The sequence below is a fragment of the Prionailurus viverrinus genome, chromosome F1 (assembly GCF_022837055.1).
Source record: "Prionailurus viverrinus isolate Anna chromosome F1, UM_Priviv_1.0, whole genome shotgun sequence".
Classification (NCBI taxonomy): domain Eukaryota; kingdom Metazoa; phylum Chordata; class Mammalia; order Carnivora; family Felidae; genus Prionailurus; species Prionailurus viverrinus.
Genome location: NC_062577.1, coordinates 41,016,501 through 41,037,050, shown reverse-complemented (window position 1 = coordinate 41,037,050; position 20,550 = coordinate 41,016,501). Strand labels below are relative to the sequence as shown.

The 20,550-nt window shown below is 57.5% G+C and overlaps 1 protein-coding gene across 1 annotated transcript; it reads right to left on the bottom strand.

Annotated features, from left to right (window-relative positions):
• Positions 1–444: 444 nt before the first annotated feature.
• Positions 445–20,094, bottom strand: CNTN2 (contactin 2). The gene is made up of 22 exons (XM_047840800.1): positions 20,004–20,094; positions 15,706–15,850; positions 15,400–15,575; positions 15,154–15,249; positions 14,558–14,767; positions 14,175–14,274; positions 12,561–12,736; positions 12,022–12,158; positions 11,411–11,540; positions 9,239–9,389; positions 8,986–9,113; positions 8,464–8,639; positions 7,807–7,927; positions 7,150–7,308; positions 6,589–6,738; positions 4,211–4,281; positions 3,686–3,920; positions 3,246–3,358; positions 2,031–2,217; positions 1,587–1,699; positions 975–1,143; positions 445–554 (listed from the first exon to the last, which is right to left on the bottom strand). Exons 1-22 carry the CDS (start codon positions 20,086–20,088, stop codon positions 445–447), a joined length of 3,138 nt encoding a protein of 1,045 aa, XP_047696756.1. The 5' UTR covers positions 20,089–20,094.
• Positions 20,095–20,550: the final 456 nt, after the last annotated feature.

Here is a 20,550-nt window from a genome sequence, read left to right as displayed (position 1 = left end):
TCCTACTGCAGGGCATTTGCATCCAGTGTTCCCACCGGGCCCCACACCCCGCTGTCAGGGGACAGAGCCCATCTGTGGTACCAGAGCGCCCTCTCCCCCGACGTGCAGACACACATTTCAAACCCCCTTCTTCCCCTGGGCCTGTTGCTTCCATCCAGGTGCCCCAGAGGACCCAGGCATAGGGTTCGGTATCATCATGGAAGTTGCTGCCTGGTGTCTTTTGACTTAAAGAAAAAAAAAATCCTCGCGCGGGTTCTATCCTGTGGCAGAATATGAAATATCCTACCTCCTATGTAAAGGGCACTGTTTAAAATAGGTATTGAAAACCAGCCGTTCTCAGGCACAGTGTTGAGCCACCTTGGCATCAGGAAGGGACCAGGGCCAGCTGGCTGCGTCCATCAGAGGTGGGTGTCCGGCTGTGGCAGAGAGGGAGGGGCGCCACGATCAGAGCTCCAGGTAGCCTATGAGGACCAGCATTGCCACGGACGGGGAGAGGATGGCACCGGGACGCGGGGCCGGGCGGATTGCGGAGTTCTCCACCATCATGCTTGTGCCTGAAACCAGAAGGTGGAAGAGTGGGTCTGTGTCCAGTGGGCTCGGGGCCGGCCTGCCCCCACCCCACCCTCAGGACAGGATCCAGACCTTTGCTAAGGAGACTCAGGGTGGGCCACTTCAGGGCCTGGAGGTGTCCTCAGGCCTATTCCTACAGCATGTTGTAAGACCTTTGCTTCTGCGGTCTTCAGACTGGCCCTGCACCCCATGAAAGGAACACCTTCCTCTGTGACCTTCAGGGATGTTGGGGCTGGGGGCCCGGCAAGGACGGTTCTAGCACCCGTTACACTTGGTTCCTGCCTACCTTCCCCTTTCCCCCGGGGTTCTGGCTGGGGTTGGTCTGGGTGGGAATGAGTCCTTCATCAGGCATCTAGACGGACCCTGTTACTCCTGGGGGATAAGGTTTGGGGGAGAGACAGCACCTCCATTCCTCACGATGTGGACTTCGGCCGGGATCCCGTCCCCTCCAGGTCCCGTGGTCCGAATCTGTACTAGGGCATGGCCGATGTCTTCAGGAACTGCGATTTCTATCCAGTTCTTGCTGGTGAGGTGAAGCGTGGGAGTTGGGTGTAAGTCATTCTGGTAGAGCATCTGTGGGGAGGAGGTTAGCCAGGGGGACTTTACTTACACCCGCTGATTCTTCTCTCTACCCCAGCTCTGGGCACTGGGAGGAGCCCAGCTGGTCCTGGTCCTCGCCTTTCCTGTTTCCCATTGACCAGGGCCTGGCTCTTGAACAAGCTCCTCACTGACGGGAGGAAAGCTTGCGAGCCGCTGAGCCGTCTTTGCAGACTCCCCAGGCTGGAAGGGCCCTCGGACTTCACCTGGTGCGTCAGCACTCCCTTGAACCCTGCCTGCCCGCAGTCACGCCTTCTGCCCCCTCTCTTACGTCTCTGCTAAAGCTCTGCGTGTATTTTGGGGCTCTGACCATCACAAACTCTGCTTATGTCGGACTCAGAGCCCTCTTGCTATTGTGTCCACTGGAATACAGATGCACCATTCCCTACCGTTCACTGCCTGGCCGATCCCTTCCTTACCTTATAGCCAGTGACCGCAGACTCATTTCGGAGAGGAACCACAGGGTCCCACTTGATACTAAGACTCGAGCTTGAGAAAGTCCAGGAGATGTTGCCAGGAGGCCGCTGTGGAGCTGCCGGAGGAGGCAGAGAGTTGGGAAAGGTTCCAAATGATTCTTCACCAGCCATCCCTTTGCCTTAGCTAGCCTTTTTCTCAGTGTCCGGCCCCAACAGGACTTACACCCAGAACCTTCTATCACAGCTGCCTAAGAAACAAACCACATGAAAATCCAAAGGCTGGAGAAGGGAGAGGTGCTTCAGAGGTCAATGAATTCTACTGTCTCTTTCCGTTTGTCTTGCTGCCTTGTTTCTGTCCAGCCCGGGGTTTGTGGGCTAGAGCATTTGTCTCTTTCGCCGGGGAAAGAGTGGTCCTAGGGCCACCCCCACCCCAGCAGACAGACTCACGGGGCTTCATGGTGGTGGCGTTGGCAGAAGGGCTGGCGGGCCCGGTGCCTGCCCTGTTGTAGGCCCGCACGGTCACATGGTACTTGGTGTTGGGGTGCAGGCCGGTGACTCGGGCACTGGTGTCCAGCCCTGCTGTCCTCACTCGGTCAGCGGCTGCTTCCTTGTCCCCGGCTTTCCAGTAGCGGATCTGAAGGGGGCAGGGGTACCTTAGGGTCAGCAGTCGAGCCCAAAACCTCAGGGTTATCGTGACCCTAGCCCCGGCCACCTACGTTCTGTTCCTCTCCTGCTGACTCTGATCCCTGTGGCTCAGTCTAGGGTCTCAGAACCTGGGCTCTGATCATGAGCTCCAAGGTAGCAGGGACAAGTGTGAGTCGCGGCTGCCTCCTTGGTGCCCAGCAAGAGCCCGTCCAAGGGAAGCGCCCAACACGTGGGAGGAATGAGGCGGTGAGTGGGCCGGGTGATGCGTGGGGATGGGCACGGACTCCACCTAGTGATGGCCCGTGGGAGCCCAACCCCACTTAATTATCTCAGGGAATCTCAGGGGTGGTGGAGGGTACTGTGCTAAAGAGTATGAAGTGCAGGGGCGCCTGGGTGGCTCAGTCGGTTAAGCGTCCGACTTCAGCTCAGGTCATGATCTCAAGGTTTGTGAGTTCGAGCCCTGCATCAGGCTCTGTGCTGCAGCAGCACCGGGGTCCCTGCCTGAGCCTTCTCCCTTACGCAGTGACATTTCTTGCCCGTCCTTCTTCCCTTCCTGTTGCTCCCTCTTGTTCTCTGTCCACCCCACAAGGTGCCTCAGTGTGGAGTCACTGGGGGCTCAGAGCTCATTCCAGAAACTGCTGGGCCCACAGTTCCCAGGGACGGGGTGACCAGCGGGCACAGAGAGGGGGCCGTGCTATTCTCTGCAGGCTGAGAACGCGAGGCTAGCCGGGCTTTGGCATGAAAGGGGCAGGCCGTGTCCCTTCCAGAACCTTCCATCTCCTCCCCTGGGCTCGCACAGCTTCCGGTGCTGGCTCTAGGCAAGCACTTAACTTCAAGGCCATCCACGGGCCAGTCTTTCGCGCTGGACATCAGCCAGAGGGGCTCGGTTGGCTAAGGCTGCGCGGCCAGGGTGGCATAGACTGTGTCAGTGAATGAGTGACCCCAGGAGGAATGGCCAGTGAGCTGTGAGGGGCCCCCGGCCACCCCTTCCTCCCCAGGCCCCAGGTCAGTGCTCACCTCGTACCCCAGGAGGATGCCATTCATGTCTTGCTGCACGGGTTCCCAGGTCACGTTCATCTCTGAGGATGAGACCCCCTTGGCCCAGACCTTGGTAGGGGCCACCCTGGGCTCTGGGGATCGATACAGAATGGGTTTGGATCCCCCAGGCCTCCCTGTTTCCTACAGAGAATCTGCCAACCAGGACTGCCCTTGCTTAGGGATTTCGAGAGCCCGGGCCCAGGATGAAGCCACGTGGGGGTTCTCACAGTGACCTCCAGGCCCACTTCTCTTTGCAGAGCCTCCCTCCTCCTTCTCCCAGGCCTGAGGGGGACACGAGGGAGCGAGGGATGAGGCCAGGTGCCCCTTCTCCCCCCTGGTGTGGAATCGAGGTGGGGTGTGAGCAGCACGCTCCCTCCCCCCCACCCCACGGCCCGGCAGCTGTGGATGGGGCGGCCCACCTTCCTCAGCAGAGTGCACCAGCGTGGTGAGGCTCTCGGGCCCATCCCCGCGGCGGTTGTAGCTGCGGATCTTGACCTCGAAGGGCGTGTAGGGCTGGACGCTGTCATTGCTGTAGACGAAGTGCCGGGCGTCGGCGCCAGGCACCCGGGCGGTCTGCCAGCTGGTGCTGCCCTGCCTGCGGAAGGACAGCAGGTAGCCGAAGCCGTCTCCGTTCTGGTACTCCCGCGACATGGGCTGGGGGGCGAGAGCGTGTGGCATGGGCGAGGGGCCGCGGCGGGTGCGTTTCCCTGCCCGTCCTCCGGCCCCACCCAGCCTTCGCCAAGAGGGGCGGCCCCGGGACTCGTGTGCCTTGGCGGTTTTCATCCTGCGGTGGGTGCGAGGGGAAGGGACAGGACGTGGCCTGCTCTGAGTTGGGATTGCACGGTGGCGCTGTCTGGGTCCTCTCTACACGCTGCTCCAATCTGGACATGAGTCAGGATGGGTGGGGGGCAGGACTGTCTCTGTCCTCTGTCCCTGCAGCTTACCGTCCAGTTGACGATGAGCTCTCCGGGGGCTCCACCCCCTCCGCTGAGTCCTGAGGGTGCCACTGAGGGGGCTGTCGGGGCCAAGGGACACAGATGTGGCTTGTTAATGGGCAGTGAGGGGGCAGAGGCCCAGAGCCTGTGCCTGTGAAGCAGACTAGGACGGGGACATCCCTATCCCTTCAGATTGGCTCTAATTTTGTCTTCCAACAGGCCCTCTGGATGTGGGCTCTGGAGTCAAGGCAGACCCGACGTCAAATCCCACCTCTGCCACTTACTAGCTGTGTTTCCCTGGGCAATTCACTTAACCTCTCTGAGCCTCTGAATCCCTGCTCCGTAAGATGAGGATAATAGTGTTTCTCTCAAAGGTCTGTAAGAAGAATACAATCAGACAGGACAATGGCGAGCTCGTTTGCCTGTCCACGCTCCGTAATAGTAGATGCTCCATCAATGATCTGTCTTCTCTCCTGTCAGCTTCAACTAAATAACAGACAACCCCAGTTTGCTTTAAAATAAGGGGAATAAATAACCGAGAACTGCAGTTAATGCAAACAAATATTTCTTTGGGGTTGCAAAGTGTCTGATTAGGATTTTGCTTTTCATGGCAGGTTTAATTCCCTAATTGTCCCTAGTATTCAACATGGCTGATATTAAAATAAGACCCTTTAAATAGATCACGAATCTTGGCAGGGGGTAACTTGGCTGAGGGTCAAACATTTCTGCAGAGAATCCAGCAGTGGGAAACTTACCCCTGGATTCTGATGACTGCAGTTCCTGGCCTTGTAAGGGGTGCTTCAACACGCGGCCCCTATGATCCTGTGAGGTGGGCATAGCACCCTTTTCAAGTGGAAAGACCAAGGCTCAGAGCAATTAAGTGACTTGCCTAAGGTCACACAGTGAATAAGTGGCACGGTTCAAATTTGAACTCAGCTCTTCTGATTTCAAAGCCCATCATCTTTTTTTTGCCTCCTCCTTGTCTTTTGATCACCAACTGGGATACCAGAATGGAGACCGCACCCTACGCTGCATTTGAGTCTGTAAGAAGTTCGATCAAAGAAGGTGCTCCTTCTAGAATTCCTTACTCAAGAGAGGTACCAGTTCAAAATGTTGACTGACTGGACGAGAGTCGGCCTGGGGCACGTGGGAAACCATGTTTAAGGGACACAAAAAGACGCCCTTACTGCACATCCAGGGTGGGAGGCCTGGGTTGGGCGGGCAAGGTCCTGACTCCACGTTGCCAGTCTGAGGACCCCAGGTCTTCTGGACCTTCATCTGTGAATGTCTCAGAGGGTGGGGGATGTGTGCCTCTCCTGGGTTCTCTCCCTTGCTTTCCCCGCTCAGCTGGGTTCTGACACCCACCTGCCTTTCAGGGAGCTTGTGGGAAGATTGTCCATTCCACCTGCTCCCCAAGAAACTGTCTAAAGGACTTAGAGACACTGACTGCTTCCCTATACACACACACACACACACACACACACACACACACCCCTTCCTCATTAACGGATTTCAGCAGCTCATGTACTACTAGGGAGGATATCTGCCCATCACCCCATGGTCCTCAGTTCAAGTTCGGGCTCTGCCAGTGTGACACTTTCCTTCTCCAGACTTTGATTTTTTCCATAAAAAAATACTTAAACCTTTTATTTTGAGATAAGTGTAGATTCACATGCAGTTGTAAGGTTGACCCAATTTTTTTACTTCTATTTTTTAAAAAATGTTTATTTATTTATTTTGAGAGAGAGAGAGGGAGCAGGGGAGGGGCAGAGGGAGAGGGAGAGAGAGAATCCCAAGCAGGCTCTGTGCTGTCAGCAAAGAGCCCAATGTGGGGCTCAATCCCATGAACTATGAGATCATGACCTGAGCCGAAATCAAGAGTTGGATGCCACCCAGGTGCCCCAGGTTGGCTCATTTTTTAAAATGAGGGATTTGGGGTGCCTGGGTGGCGCAGTCGGTTAAGCACCCACTCTTGATTTGGGCTCAGGTCACGATCTTACGGTTGTGAGATCGAGCCCCACATCGGGTGCTGAACTAGGAGCCTGTTTGGGATTCTCTCCCTCCCTCCCTCCCTCCCTCTCTGTGCCTCTCCTCCCTGTCTCTCAAAATAAATAAACATTTTTTAAAAATTAAAATGCAATGAGGGGTTTGGACTAGAAGGTTCTTGCAGGGCTCACAGGCCCAGGCCATGGCCCAGGGCCGAGTACGTTGGGCAGTGCAGTCGCCCTGCCTAGCCTCATGTCCCTTTCTCGCCTCTTTTGTTAGAGTCTGAAGCCTGGTGAGGAGGGTTGGAACTCCGCGTGATTGTCGCCCGCCTGGGGCTCTCTAAGGAGGGCTTGGGTCTGTGCCCTGGTGTTGCCTGTCTTTGGGACACCTCGGGCTCTGACCTGCTTCCTTGGTCCGGATTTTGCTGGAGGGCCCACTGGGTTCCCCAGTGCCCAGGATGTTGCTGGCTAAGACCCGGAACTCGTAGTCCATCCAGGGTGTGAGGCCCAGCACCTGGGCGGTCTCGGCATTGCCCTCGATGTTGGCGGGATCTGCAAGGCACCCGGAGTCAGTGTGCCCGCACACGTTAGTTAGTCTGGATGGAAAGGGCAGGGACTGGGACGACTCACCTCATTGTATTCATGATGGTGCCTGCCATATACCTAGTGCTCAACACCTCTTTTGGAAACAATGGGAAAACTAGTAGACTCCCCAGCCTGGGAGCCTTTGTTGATGCTGGGTGCATCAGTGGGGGCCCCAGTAATGATCTGCCAATGCTCCAAGGGCACAGACTGAGCGCCTCCCTTCTCCAGTTCTCTTCCCCTCTCTTGCTGTCCACGTGACCACCTCCCCCAATGGCCCGGGAGCTCCCTGCAGGCAGAGGACCTCCGATTGTCCCTCTTTGAAGTTCCAGGCTCAGCCAGGCCTCATCAGCACTGACCTAGGTGGAGCCTCACACTTACTGGTCCGAACCTGCTTCCACTTCCCTGCAGGTGGAGTGCGAGCTTGCAGGGTGTACTTGGCAATGGGGCTGTGGTTGTCAAAGCCTCGGCTCCAGCTGAGCTGGACGGTGGTGTCGCCAATGTTCCTCACCACCACACCTCCTGGGGGACCCGGTGGACCTGCCCCAAAGAGAGCACACTGGGTCAGAATTGGGCAGCCTCAAAATTTGAGCCAACCTCCTCCAGGCTGGCTTGGGCTGGTGCAGTACCAAGAGGCGGCAGCAGAGGGTGCAGCAAACACACATGGGGGCAAGGAAGGCCCCCCCTCCCTCCCCCGCAGTGCGTGGCAGCCGGGGGTTGTAAGGTGGGAAAAATGTGTTCAAGGCTGGAGGGGCTCACAGAAGCCTTCACATAGAGATGTGTACAGATTTCCCAGCACTGGGCTTTGAGAACTTCTGGCCTCAGCAAAGTCCTTCAGTCTTGGGAAGTGGATTTTTAAAATTCATTTAGGACCTTTCAAGACCACGGGATCAGCTGGAACTTCTCTCAGAAGCCCTTCCCCACCCCCCACCCCCCACAGCTTTTGGGGAGAGGAGGGGAGTTAGGGAGCGAAGGTCAAAATAGCCCAGGTGGCCTCTGAAGGAGTCGGGCTAGGGGCGGGGTGGGAAACGCCATCACCTCGGACCAGGACTGTGGCCTCCTTGGACGCACTGTCCACCACCGTCTGGGCCATGCACGTGTACTTCCCGCCGTGGCGCAGCTGGGCATTCAGGATGGTCAGATCCCCAACTGTCTCCTTCTGCACGTGGGGGACAGGAAGTGGGGGGTGCAGGTCAGGGGAAGGAGCCCTGGCTAGCGCAGCAAGCTGTGAGCCACGAGGCAGGGCTCGGAGTCCCCTGCTCCATTGTATCCACGGACACCCCCCCCCCCCCCCCAGGATCTCGGAGTCTCTGCTCGGTGGGTGGAGTCAGCTTCTCCCCACTTAGGACCCCGGGACTAAATAACAGTTTATAACTGAGGACAGTCAACCATGGTCGGAGTTAATGATGTCACTTGCCCTGGGCTCAGGATAACAGGAACAGTAGTGGGGAGGGAGTCTTGCTGGGCGCCTGGCATTTCAGGTTTGTCCCTAACCCTCTCCTAAAAGCACGGCCTTCGAGTGGAATGCCGGGAACTGCCCGTCTAAGGGAGGGCGGTTCTTCCGAATCTAAGGGTAATGCATGGCGTTCCTGAGGGAATGGGGAAAGGCTTTGGGGGTGCTCATGGTCAAGGACATCTTGGGTCCTCTGTCCAGAAGGAGGGAGGAGCCATGGGTTGTCTGGCCTCAGGTCTTACCACACTGGCCCTCCGGTAGTGACCCCCAGGCTTATCCACGTCGATGGGGAAGTCATCCAGGGTCCAGATGAAGGTGAGGTCCATGGTGGGGTCGTGGGAGGCGTGGCACTGCAGGGTCAGGCTGTCCCCCAAGTTGACATCAGCACTCGAGGGGGCCAAAGTGATCTTGGTTGCATCTGCCAAACAAAAGAAGGCCCCGGGGTGGATGGGGGAGGAAAGAGGCCCAGGCAGGGGCAGGGGGGCAGGGTGAGAGGGTGTGTCCTAAACCCCAGGAGAGAGAAGAGGCAGCATGGCCAACAGGATCTTGACCTCCCAGCAGCCCCACCAGTGTGTGAAAGGGAGGCAGGAGTAGATTCTGGAAGGCGGTGGGGAGGTGGTCCCAAATGAAGTCCAATCCTGGGGTAGCCTCCAAGCCAAACCCAAACCCAGAGGAAGATGGGAACATAAGAGCAGGGTGTCGAGGAGGGACTGGGACCCTGTGGTGGCTGAGCCACCCACCCTCCTCCAAGCCACACCCCTCACCTCGCACAGACAGAATGCCCGTGCTGTTGGCTTTGCCCATGAAATTCTCAGCAAAGCAGGTGTATTTGCCTTCATCTGACCGACTGATGTTTCTTATGATCAAGGTGCCATCCGGAGTTACGGTCACTCTGCAGCAAGGAGAAAGCAGATCTGGCCAACCTAGGGTCACACTGCAGCCGTCACGGGAAGGGGACTCGCCTTCGTGGTGGACGAGGAGGGGCAGGAATTGCTGCGGGCAGAGTGGGGTTTGTACCTGCTGCTGTTGACCAGAATCTCGGTGCCTTTGCTCCAGAGCACCACAGCCTTCGGGGCCGCCCGGGGCTGGCAGGGGATAACGATCTCTCCCCCGCGGGCCGCGGGGATCAGACGCTTTACGGGGTTCAGCCTGAAGTCGGGGGCCAGTGCTAGAAGGAAAGGGGGGTGCCCTGCAGTCACCCAGGGAATCACAGCAGTACCCGTTGCCCTTGATGAAGATGTCAGCTGACTGCACGCTGAGCGTTTTACCTACCCTCCAAGGCCAGTCCAAAATACACCCAGGATCCAGCCCTTCCCGTCACCCCTACCCCCCACACTGGTCCAAGCCACCAAGTCCCCTGCCAAACTATCGAAAAACCCCCTAGGAGGTCTTCCTGTTTTTGCACCTTCTTTCTACAATCTCCTGCTCCAGCCAGCAGCCTGGCATGTCTTTTAAGAAACTTAAACATGCACTCAGGATGAAGTCCAACGAGGGCTCACAAATACGACCCTGCCTCTCCCCTCACATCTCACGCCGCTCTCCCTCATTTATCATGCTCCAATCACCTGGGCCATTTTCTGCCCTTTGAGGATGCCAAGATTTTTCCTGCCCCAGGACCTTTGCACTCGCCATACATCTTGTTTAAAAATCCCTCAGATCTTCACATGGCTGGCTCCTTGTTAACACTCAGGTCACACCCCAAATGCGTGACTTCCTCAAAGAGGTCTCACCTGACCATGCCATCTAATGGGCCCACCTCACTCCTCCCACTCTGCTAGATTTTTAAAAAATATTTATTTTGGAGGGAGAAAGAGAGTAAGGGACAGGCAGAGAGAGGGGAACAGAGGATCCAAGGGGGGCTCTGCGGTGACAGCAGAAAGCATAACGTGGGGCTCGAACGCACGAAACGTGAGATCATGACCTGAGCTGAAATTGGGTACTTAACCGACTGAGCCACCCAGGCACCCCTAGGTTTTCTTTATACTGTGTTTTTGATGGCGGTCCAAAATCGTCTTATGTAATTATTCGATTTTGTGATCATCCCTCTGTCTCCACTGCATTGTAAAATGCTTGAAGGCAGAGACCTTATTCATGTTCACTCCTTGGGAGGTGTTGAATAAATACGGCTGCATGAACAAAAAAATGAATGAGTCATCGTTAAGCTCACTCCAACTTGATGAGGTAGGTATCATTACATCCATTTTGCAGATGAGAAAACTGAGGCCCCACGGGCTCCAAGTCACACAACAAAGAACCCTAGCACCAGCTGGCATCTCCAGGGCACCTGTTATGTGATGGCCAGGTCCTTTCTGCTTTACCTCTCTCTCATTTAGTCCTCTAAACGGCAGTATGAGGGCAGGACTGTTGTGGCCCTCATTTTATAAATCAAGACACTGAGACACAGGGGCGCCTGGGTGGCGCAGTCGGTTAAGCGTCCGACTTCAGCCAGGTCACGATCTCGCGGTCCGTGAGTTCGAGCCCCGCGTCGGGCTCTGGGCTGATGGCTCGGAGCCTGGAGCCTGTTTCCGATTCTGTGTCTCCCTCTCTCTCTGCCCCTCCCCCGTTCATGCTCTGTCTCTCTCTGTCCCCAAAATAAATAAAAAACGTTGAAAAAAAAATTAAAAAAAAAAAAAAGACACTGAGACACAAAGAGATTAAATTGCCAAAGAGATTAAACCAGCTGAAGGGACTGGTTTAAACACATCAGATCAACTCGGTTTCCAATGACTTTTGCCGCCTCCTTTTCACTGCAGCACTTTCCTTAACTGTGCCAGACCTGGAACAAGTAAGAGACTCTGTCTTCTGGAAGCTCTCAATCTAGTGTCTCGTCTCCTTCCTTAAATCCCTGTCTTCTACTCAGATGACACTGGAAAACCAAGGGGAGCCGCCAGCACGTGTTTGTGTGTTTAGAAATGCCGCAGCTCAGGGGCACCTGGGTGGCTCAGTCAGTTGAGCGTCTGACTCTTGGTTTTGGCTCAGGTCATGATCTCACGGTTCATAGAATCAGGCTCTGCGCTGACAACATGGGGCCTGCTTGCGATTCTCTCTCTCTCTTCCCTCCCCACCCCCCCCCCCCAATAAATAAACTTAAAAAAAAAAAAAAACAAAGGAAACTGCTGGAACTCAGAACTCCTCTAGCCCCCGCCTATGTGTCCTTGCTGATGTCCCCTGCCTCCCCGGGCCCTGTACCTTGCACGGCCAGCTCCGCGCTGGCGTAGATGGTGCCGTGCTTGTTCTCTGCCACGCACTGGTACATGCCCGAGTCTTCCAGACTCAGCTTGGAGAAGCGCAGGTCCCCAGCCAGCACCTCTACACGGTTCTGTGCAGAAGGGGGCGGAGTAGGGGCATCAGGGCCACTGAAGGACCGGGGTGGAGGGGCAGGTGCAGCAGATGCTAGGCCGCCCCTCGCCTGCCGAGGGGCTCACAGGCCCTGTGTCGTCTCGGCCTCCTGGAATCCTAGGACTGAGATCTGCCAGGCCCCCCTGTATGTCAGCCCACTGAAGCCAGAGGGACGAGGTGACCTCCTTGGGACCACACGGTGATTTTGTGACTGGGTTGTGCCTGGATCCAGGTCTCTGGACCCTCTAGTCAGGCCTCCATCCGGTTGACCCGCCTGTGGCCATGTGAATCTGGGAGGGAAAGAAGCACCTGGAGCCGACCACCCAAAGGGCCCTAATTGTCCCAGAGAGGCTGCCTGCCAGTGGTGGAGCAGGGTTGTGGGGAACGGGGAGTCTAGAAGGCGAGGGGACCAGGTGAACAGAGGATGGCGGTTGGTGTGGGGGAAGCCCCAGGGCTCCTACCTGGGAGGCCAGAGGCTCCCCATTCCGCAGCCAGCGCACCGTGGGCCGGGGCTTGCCGGCCGCCGCACAGCCCCAACGGAGGTTGGAACCGATGTCAGCCTCCATGTCTGAGATCACCTTGAGCCACTCGGGCTGAGCTGTGGGGAGCAAGGGAGAGAAAGGCTGGGGGTGAGCTGGGATGAGCCTCCCTCTCACCGGGGGACCAGGATTGCAGGGCTGCAGTTCTGGTGATGGACAGCAGAGGGCGCCATCAGCACCCCGGGAAGGGCTTTAGGGGGTGTGAGAAGCAGGCCGAAGAAAGCCCGCACTTTGTGTCTGTGCCAGTGGCTGTTTGAGCAACTTAGGTCATTCTAAAGCCTTCCATTGCTTCCCGCAACCCTGCCTGAAGCCCTAGCTTCTTGTCTTCCCACCCCCAGTGCAACCCTAGGGCAAGAAGGCTTAAGCAAGGGGCCACCCAGTCCCCTCCCTGACTTTTGGATCTGCTTCCTCAGGGATGATAAGAGTGAAGGCGGGGGGGACAGGGGGCCCCAGCCCTGTACCCTGCACGATGATGCGGCCCTGGACGGTGTCGCGGCCCTTGGAGTTCTCCGCCTCACACTCATAGGTGCCCTCATCCTCGAAGGCGACGCTCGGTATCTGCAGGGTGGGCTCGGCCGTGGCCCACTGGGGGGACAAGGAGCCGTCCACTTTACGCCACTTGATCTGAGGGACAGGGCTGGTGGGGAAGACAGAGCCAGAGCAGGTTTGCTGTGCTAAGTAGACTCCCCTGTGCCTGCAGCTTCTCACACACAGATCCTCCCCTGAGGTGCCGGGCAGGTGGTGGGTGTGGACAAGGGCCTGGGAGGGGACAGAGGGAGAGAGGCAAGGGGGGAAGGGAGGGGCCTCTTCCGGACTGGCCCAGAGCACAGGTGGGAAAGTGGCAAGAGGCAGGGCACCTCTCTCCTCTCCTCTCCCCTGCAACGATTGGGACCCCCGTGAACTTGGTCTTCCGTGCGGTCTGTACCCTGAAGCTGGCTTACTCTCCCCACCCCCACCCTGCACTGGCCACCGTGCCTCTTCTGGGACTGCCCTCCTCAGCGGTGGCCTGTAGCCTGGGATTTGAGGGGGCCCCCTCCCGCCTCTCCCCAACAAGGCCTTGCCTCTGCTTTTCAAGAGAGCCGTGGTCATTAGCAATCTGTAAATACTAAAACGACTGAGTATCAGTGACTCTTAAAGGGTTCAGTTATGAACCTTCCATGTGCTTTAAATATGAATTTTCTGGAAGTCCAATAACTTTTCACAAAGCAGGGGGCATCCTGGGTAACCACAGGAGGTATAAGGGAAGAGGGGACCAATGTACAAATCACATTAATTGTTCTACAGGCATCTATTTGAACACCTCCTATTTGCTTAGCTCCGTTCCAGTGAATCCTTTTTCTAGGAGAGAGGGATTTCTATCACAATTGTTAAAAAGATAACTCTTGGGGCACCTGGGTGGCTCAGTCGGTTAAGCAGCCGACTTCGGCTCAGGTCACTATCTCGTGGTCCGTGAGTTCGAGCCCCGCATCGGGCTCTGTGCTGACAGCTCAGAGCCCGGAGCCTGTTTCAGATTCTGTGTCTCCCTTTCTCTCTGACCCTCCCCCGTTCATGCTCTGTCTCAAAAACAAACAAACGTTAAAAAAAAAATTTATAAAAAAAAGATAACTCTTGGCATCCATAGAACACTTGCTAAATGCCAGGCCCTGTGCTAAGCACTTCACATATAGGTACTACCATTATTACTGTGTACAAATAAGGACACAGAGGCACAGAGAGGTTAAGGGTTTACCCATTGTCTCCCAGCCAGCAAGTGACAGAGCTGGGGGTTGAACCCGGGAGGCCAGGCTGGGGTTGGTACCCAGTGCTACCTGCCTCCGGCCTGGGTGTTGCATAAGTAGCCTGAGCTTGGCAGACATTGCTGGGAGGACCCACTATGTGTCAGGCCCCTGGTGTGCATGACGCCCCACTCAGAGACAGAGTGCTCAGTGAGTGGTGGTCACCACCCACTGGGATCTCTGCTCGACCCTGCGAAGGGTACAAAGAGCCCGCCTGCCCTCTCCCCGGGGTCACCCATGCCCCTGAGGGGCTCTGACACGCTGCGCCCTGGCCTGCTCCCTCCCTCCTCCGCCACTCACTTCCCAAAGGCGAAGCACTCCAGGGTGACCTGCTGTCCTACCAGCGCGTAGGTCTCTGCCGGGAACCGGGCCTTGATGCTGGGTGCAAAGAGCCTGGTGTCTGGGGAGAGAGGGGGTTTGCGGATCGGATGCAAATGAGGCGGGCTTGAGGCTCCCGCGCTCAGGGTCTCAGCACAGCTCAGAGCCGACTCCTTCTTGACCCCTGTTCCCCTTGGGGGCCTGGCCAAGGGTCTGAGGCTTTGCAACCGGGGGACCAAGGGGTCCGGGCCCCAGACCCCAGGCTCCGCAAGCCATCCTTCGCCACCTCCAGGGGAGAACCCTCTTTCCCAATATCTGCTGACCCTTTCAGCTCTCTCCTCCCCGCCGTGCCCACCGACCCTGACCTTCAGCAGCCAGGTTGAGTTGAGCGAACTTGCTGAAGACGCTCTTGGTGGAGAAGTCCATGTGGCTGGTGGCCAGGCAGGAGTAGTTGCCCAGGTCTGAGGCGTTGGTCCGGGCAATGTACAGGTTCCCCGTGGTCTGGGACACGAAGTGACGCCCGTCCGTCGGGATGAAGTTGGGGAACTCGTTGAGGAGCCAGCGGTAGGACAGGCCTAAATAGGACGTGGGAGGCGGGGGTTGAGGAAACCGCGGGGCTCTGGGTTGACGGGGCAGCTGTGGGGGGAGGCCCTCAGCATGCTGGGGGGGATCTCTAGACCTAGTCCTGAGAGCCCCGTGCTCGGAGCTGGAGCTGAGGGGAGACCCACAAGGAAGATGTGACTTTACTCCTGCCCTTGGGGTGCTCCCAGTCTGAAGGAGGAGGCAGGGCACAGAGCTAGCGAATGACAGACTCATTTTGAGTCCGACACAAAATCATTTTGAGTTGGGGACCCAGGGATCGGTGCTTCCAAGGGTCACTCACCGCCTTTTCCTCCCCTGCTGAGTGGTTGAAGCCCCTCTTGTGCCCTCTGTCTAACCTCGGGCCAGGGTCCCGACTCACCTGGGTAGTGGGCAGGTGGGTTACAGGGCAACATCACCCCCCAGCCTTCGTGGGTTTTCACTGGGTCTCTCTCCTCCTTGGAGAACTCCTGCAGAACTGGAGATAAAGACCCGGTGCTCGGGCACCGTCCTCCAAGCCTGGGGGCCTCCCCCAGTCCAGCCTCCGTGGGAAGCAGTCACCTGCCCTTTCTAGACACTTTCCCCAGCTCCCTATTCCCCTTCCCCGGAGCACCCCCGCGGGTCTCACAGCCGAAGCGGAGCACAGCCTCCCTGCTGACGATGGTGCCCACTGGGTTGGAGGCCAGGCACTGGTAGACGCCGGCGTCCTGTGCCTTGGTGGGGTTCATGATGACCAGGTTGCCCCCTACCAGCTGGTGGCGGGAACCCGGCACCAACTTCATCTCGGTACCGTTCATCTTCCACCTGCAAGCGGGGGCAGAGGAGGAGACCATCCTGCGTGGCTGGACCCGGCCTGGTGCCAGGGCTGGTGCGAGGAACAACGTCACGGCTGCCCAGGCCCCCCTGCCCCCGGTGCCCACCGTGGGGGTCTCACCTATAGGTGGCCGGAGGGCTGGCCCGGGCACGGCACGCCAGCGTCACCTTCTCCTCAGTGGATTCCTCCGGGAATAGCAGACCGAGGGGCTGATCTTCAAAGACTGGCCCAAAAGTGGCCGGGGATCCCCGGGCTGAACTCCAAGCTGTAGGTGGGGGAACAGCACCAGAGGCCTGAGGGCCTGGGGCCCAGTAGGGCAGTGCCGTGCAGTAGAACTTTCTGCAATGATGGAAGGTTCCGTTCTCTGCCCTGACCAATACGGTAGCCATCAGCCGCCTGCTGTCAAGCCCTTGAAATGTGGCTGGTGCAGCTGAGGAAGCCAATTTTAAATTTTACTTAATTTTAATTAATTAAAACTTGAATTTCAGCTGGTTGGGCAGGTTCCGTCTGGCCAAGTTAGTTGAGTCAATCACCCATCCTACACTCAGGTATTGAGCCCCTGCTGTGTACCTGGCACTGGGCTAGACTGTGTGGCAAAGGTGACTAAGACACAGCCCCTCTTCCTCAAGGGACCTGCAGTCCGGGACGGAGACACTAAAGGACGGGACAAGGTGGTGAGAACCATAAAAGCAGTGGGAGTTCTAGATGCAGGGGCCCTCAGGGTGGGAGCCGCTGGCCTGCAGGGTGTGAGAAGCATGGAAAACCACTGGTTAAGGAGGCGGAGAGAGAATGTGCGTCCCTGAAGCCTAATGTCCCTTCCAGCCAGTGATCTGGCTCTTGGCCTCTTATTAGCTGTTACAGACCCCTTCTGAGCCTCAACATCATGACCTGTGAAATGGAAAGAATGTGAACTCACCTCCCAGGGTCTGGAGGACGGTTCAGTCTGGCACAGGGTGTGTGCTCTGAAAATGTCTGCTGGACCCAAGCCATGGGGTAGGGGGAGTTTAGGGGGAGAAGGAAGCCTTCATGGTGGTGGAGGGGGTGCAGGTTGCTTTGGGGGCATTTTTCTACGAGTGCGGTGTGATAATTCAAGAAAGAAAGGCCCGGAAAAGGAAATGACTTGTTCATGGCCACAAGGCAAGTCTGTGGCACACGCGGGTCTAGATCCCGGCCTCCTGAATTTGCTGAGCAAATGAAGTTTTCATGCCTGGCCCCTTCCCAGGGCGGATGCCTCTTTCTTTATGCACCAGGGCAGGGGACACTGAGGCACAGAGGCCGGTGTTTCACACCTGTCTTCCTTCCCACAGGGGTGGGGAGTGGGCTCTCTTTGCTGACTCATGGGGCCAGCCATGCTTTGCCTTTGTGCTATCAGGCAGGGGCCAGGCCACCCCTAATTGGCTCCTACCCCACAATCCAGCTGATTTCAGGCCCTCCTTGGTGGGTCGTGGGGGCTGGGATCCCCATTAACCAATTAGTGCCTCCTGCCCCAGCGCATCCAGCTGTCAGCCCTGTTCCAGGGGTGGGGGGGGGGTGCACCCCCGTGCCACAGCTGAGGCCCAGCCCTGGCCCCTGGGGAATGAGGGCAGCTGTTAAGCAGCTCTCAGAATGAGGAAGGAGGCAGGGCTCCCTGAAATGGCACCCCCCCTCCCCCTCCCCCTCCCCACCACCCATCACTATCCCTCCCTTGGAGGCCTTGGAGGCAGCTATGGCGCCCGCAGCATCTCAGTTGGAGAGCCCAGCTTAATCCCAAGTTAATGATGGTGGTGGAGGGGAGGGACCCCTGCCCCAGCTGGGGCTGCCAGGATGGGAGGGAAAGGAGGGGTGACGGGGCAGCTAGGCTGCTGGGAACCACTTTATATAATAGCAGCTTCCAGTAGCTCTGCGGGCATGGCAGGGGGTGGCTGAATGGGCCTGGGGCACACTGATGCTTTAAGACTGGCTTTCTTCCCGAAAAAGCTTTGTCCTCGGCACTCAGCCATGTCCACACCCTCATCCACATAGGTACATTTCCACACCTCTCACCTGCACACCCTTCCTCACACGCACACACACATCACATATACACACATACCTCTCTAAGCTACTCCAGTAGACAGATACGTGTTCCCATGCGCATCCGGCTACACACGTATATATACGTGCTTATGTATATATATCCATATACCCATAATAATAAAAGCAGGTGCTCTTTATCAAGTGCTTGCTCTGTATCGGATCCCACGCTCCATATTTCTTGCGCATAACCTCTTTACAAGACAGCTATTGCCACTTCCTTATTTAACTAATGTGGAAACTGAGATTTAGGAAAGTTAAATAACTTCTCCAAATCACACAGCGAGAAGGAGCAGATCCATGGATCTGGACCCTGGCCAGCCTCACCCACAGCCAGCCATCCTTAACCACAGTGTCCGTGATTCTTGACCCCGCTTCCCCATCGGAACCATCAGAGGCTCTGGCCCGTCCCAGAGGTGCCGAGTCACAGCGCGTCGCAGGCACTCGGAAGGGCAGCTGGGGTCGAGAGCCATCACACGTGCTGTGAGGCTTTCCACGCGCCTTCGTCATCCCCCCAGATGTCGCACCCGGTCCACACAACAACCTGCTGACATTGCCACCCTCTGAAACATCCACAAACACAGTCTCGTTCACCCCACACCTTCCTCTGAGGCTGCGCTCACACCCACCCACACAAGGCCACCCCTCCTTGCTGCCCCTGTCCCTCATCCTCTCTGATTCTCTCTTCTCTGATTCCCTGTTCTGGCAACGCTGCACCCCCCCCCCCCCGCCTGTCCCCCGTGAACATGGGCATCGGGAAGCTTGTAGAAGGGGCCGGATAGATGAGAATGTGGGGGGGGCTTCCTCACTGCCTTTCCTTGTCGGGGTGCCAGGGACCCAAGGCTGCTTCTCCAGGGCAGCTTAGCCAGGCGAGCCCAGAGCCGAGACACCTTTCTGGGAGGGCTGAGAACAGGCGATGGGGTGTTCCACTCATGTCTCTGGAGCTCGTGGGTGTGGCAGACCAGGTCCCCTCTCCTTGGGCTTTCCTGCATCTCTGGGTCTGAGAGCCCTGCAGCTGCCCACACCGCCTACCTCAGATGCCGAGGTCCCGGCACTCTTTCCCGAGGGAGGGCGGTGCTGAGGACCCCAGGCTCCCCTCCACTGCTCTCTCTGGGGTGGCTGTCCCCTGTTCTGCGCAGCCTGGACTCCCCACCCCAGCAGCAACTCTGGCCTGGTGGGCCCCGGGCACAGGTAGCTAGGCCTGAGAGTGGGGTTGCTGGGAGGCCCCCTCCAGCCTCTGGGTCAGCTTTATTTCCTAGCAGCCTCACTGACTTGGGTGCAGGACTGGGAGGCAGTTAGGACGGAATGAGAACGTCTGAAAGTGTGCCAGTGGCGTCCTTCCCTGATGAGACAGAGGACCTAGAACGTGCTGGCTGCAGCCTTGCAGGGGGTGTGGGGTGGGGAGTCAGAGGCTGCTACAACTCCGGAAGGGTGGTGGGGCATGGGTCCTCTTTCTCCCATGGGGGCCTTTAAGGAGAAAAGAAGCATCTATTGATCTGGGCTGGGGGTCAGGACAGAGAGGCCAAGCGGTGGTCTCGGCAGGTCCCTCCGTGCAGCAGCAGGGGGCCGGGGGACCTCCCTCCAGCTCTTGGACAGGCTTGGTCTCTGGTACCTCCTTCTTGGCACACTCTCCAGAGTGGGATCTGGGCCCACACTGCCCTCTTCTGCCAGCCCCCCTCCTCCCCTCTCCCTGCCTTGCAGCACCCTTGGCATGGGATCCTTTGCTTGGGTCCCTTTGGGCAAAAGGCCACCCCCCTGCTGTGCCTCATTTCTCCTCACACCCTGTTCCACACTAGGTCCGTTGGCCAGGCTGCAGTGCGGCCCTGGGGAGCCCTCCTAGAGGTTCGTGGTACTGATCCCCATCTCCTCAAGTCAGAGGATGCCAGAGCAGCAGTGCCATCCAATAGAACTTTCTGTGATGATGGAAACGTTCTATAATCTGTGCTACCCAATATGTGGCTTGTGTAACTGAAGGACTCATTTTAAATTTTAATTTAATCCCAGTCTAATAGTTTCATGTGGCTACCATATCGGACAGCGCGACTCCTCAGAGGCAGCGGCTCCGGGCTGATATCACGGAGATCCAGATGTGCCGTGATCTTGCTGTGTGGGCCCAGGGCAAGCCACTTACCCTCTCTGGATCCTGCTTCTTCCACCTACATTATGGCGAGACTCATTCCTTCTAACCTCAGGGGGAAGGTAAGATCCACAAATGGGGACATTTAAGCAAAGGAAGGGGGCCTCAGAAATCGAAGTGCCGCGGCAACACAGGGTCAGTAATTTCTGAAGTCATCGCTACAATAATAGCAGTGATATAACGAGATGATCACCCTGCTGGACTTTGGAGCCCAGAGGAGGCCTCTTACCTGGAGAGGAGACAAGGGCCACAGTGACTAGCAGCAGCAGCAGCAGGTGTGACTTCCTCCTGGTGGGTGTCCCCATGGTGAGCATTGTGGGCAGAGATGGGGAGCTGAGGAGGGGATCCTCAGCTCGGGGAGGGGAGAGTCCAGCTGGAGGCTGAGAAGGACCTGGGGAGGCAGAGGATGGGGAGGCCTTTGAGTCGCGCCCCTCCTGCCTCCTGGGTCTGCACTGTTTTCACCCCGGGCTGGAATTGCGGGGAGACGGGGGAGGGGGGAGGGAGGGAAGGGGAAGAGGCTTGGCTGTTAGCGAGGAGCTCTTCCCAGACTGAGTGCCTACTACTGGCCCCCTGGGAGTCTGGCTCTGCCCTGTAGATGCCCTCCCCCCACCTCCCCTGCAGCCGGCAGGGGTTGGCTCAGGAAGTGAAATCAGTGGCTAATTGGGAGGCGAGAACCCAGCTGCCCCTCACCCCATAAGAGCTCTTGTTGTGGGGTCCGGAAGACAACAGGGCGGGGCCTGGGGGTGGGGGTGGGGAACACCTTCCAGCATTTGGGG

Bases quoted from the DNA above. Each gene is read 5' to 3' on its own strand.
- CNTN2 (XM_047840800.1), bottom strand. From the start codon at position 20,088: ATGCTCACCATGGGGACACCCACCAGGAGGAAGTCACACCTGCTGCTG. The intron at 15,576-15,705 runs GTGAGACCCCCA...CCCCGCTTGCAG, and splicing joins AGCCCTCCGGCCACCTATAG to GTGGAAGATGAACGGTACCG. The intron at 555-974 runs GTGCTGTCTCTC...TTCTGGTTTCAG, and splicing joins CCACATCGTGAGGAATGGAG to GCACAAGCATGATGGTGGAG.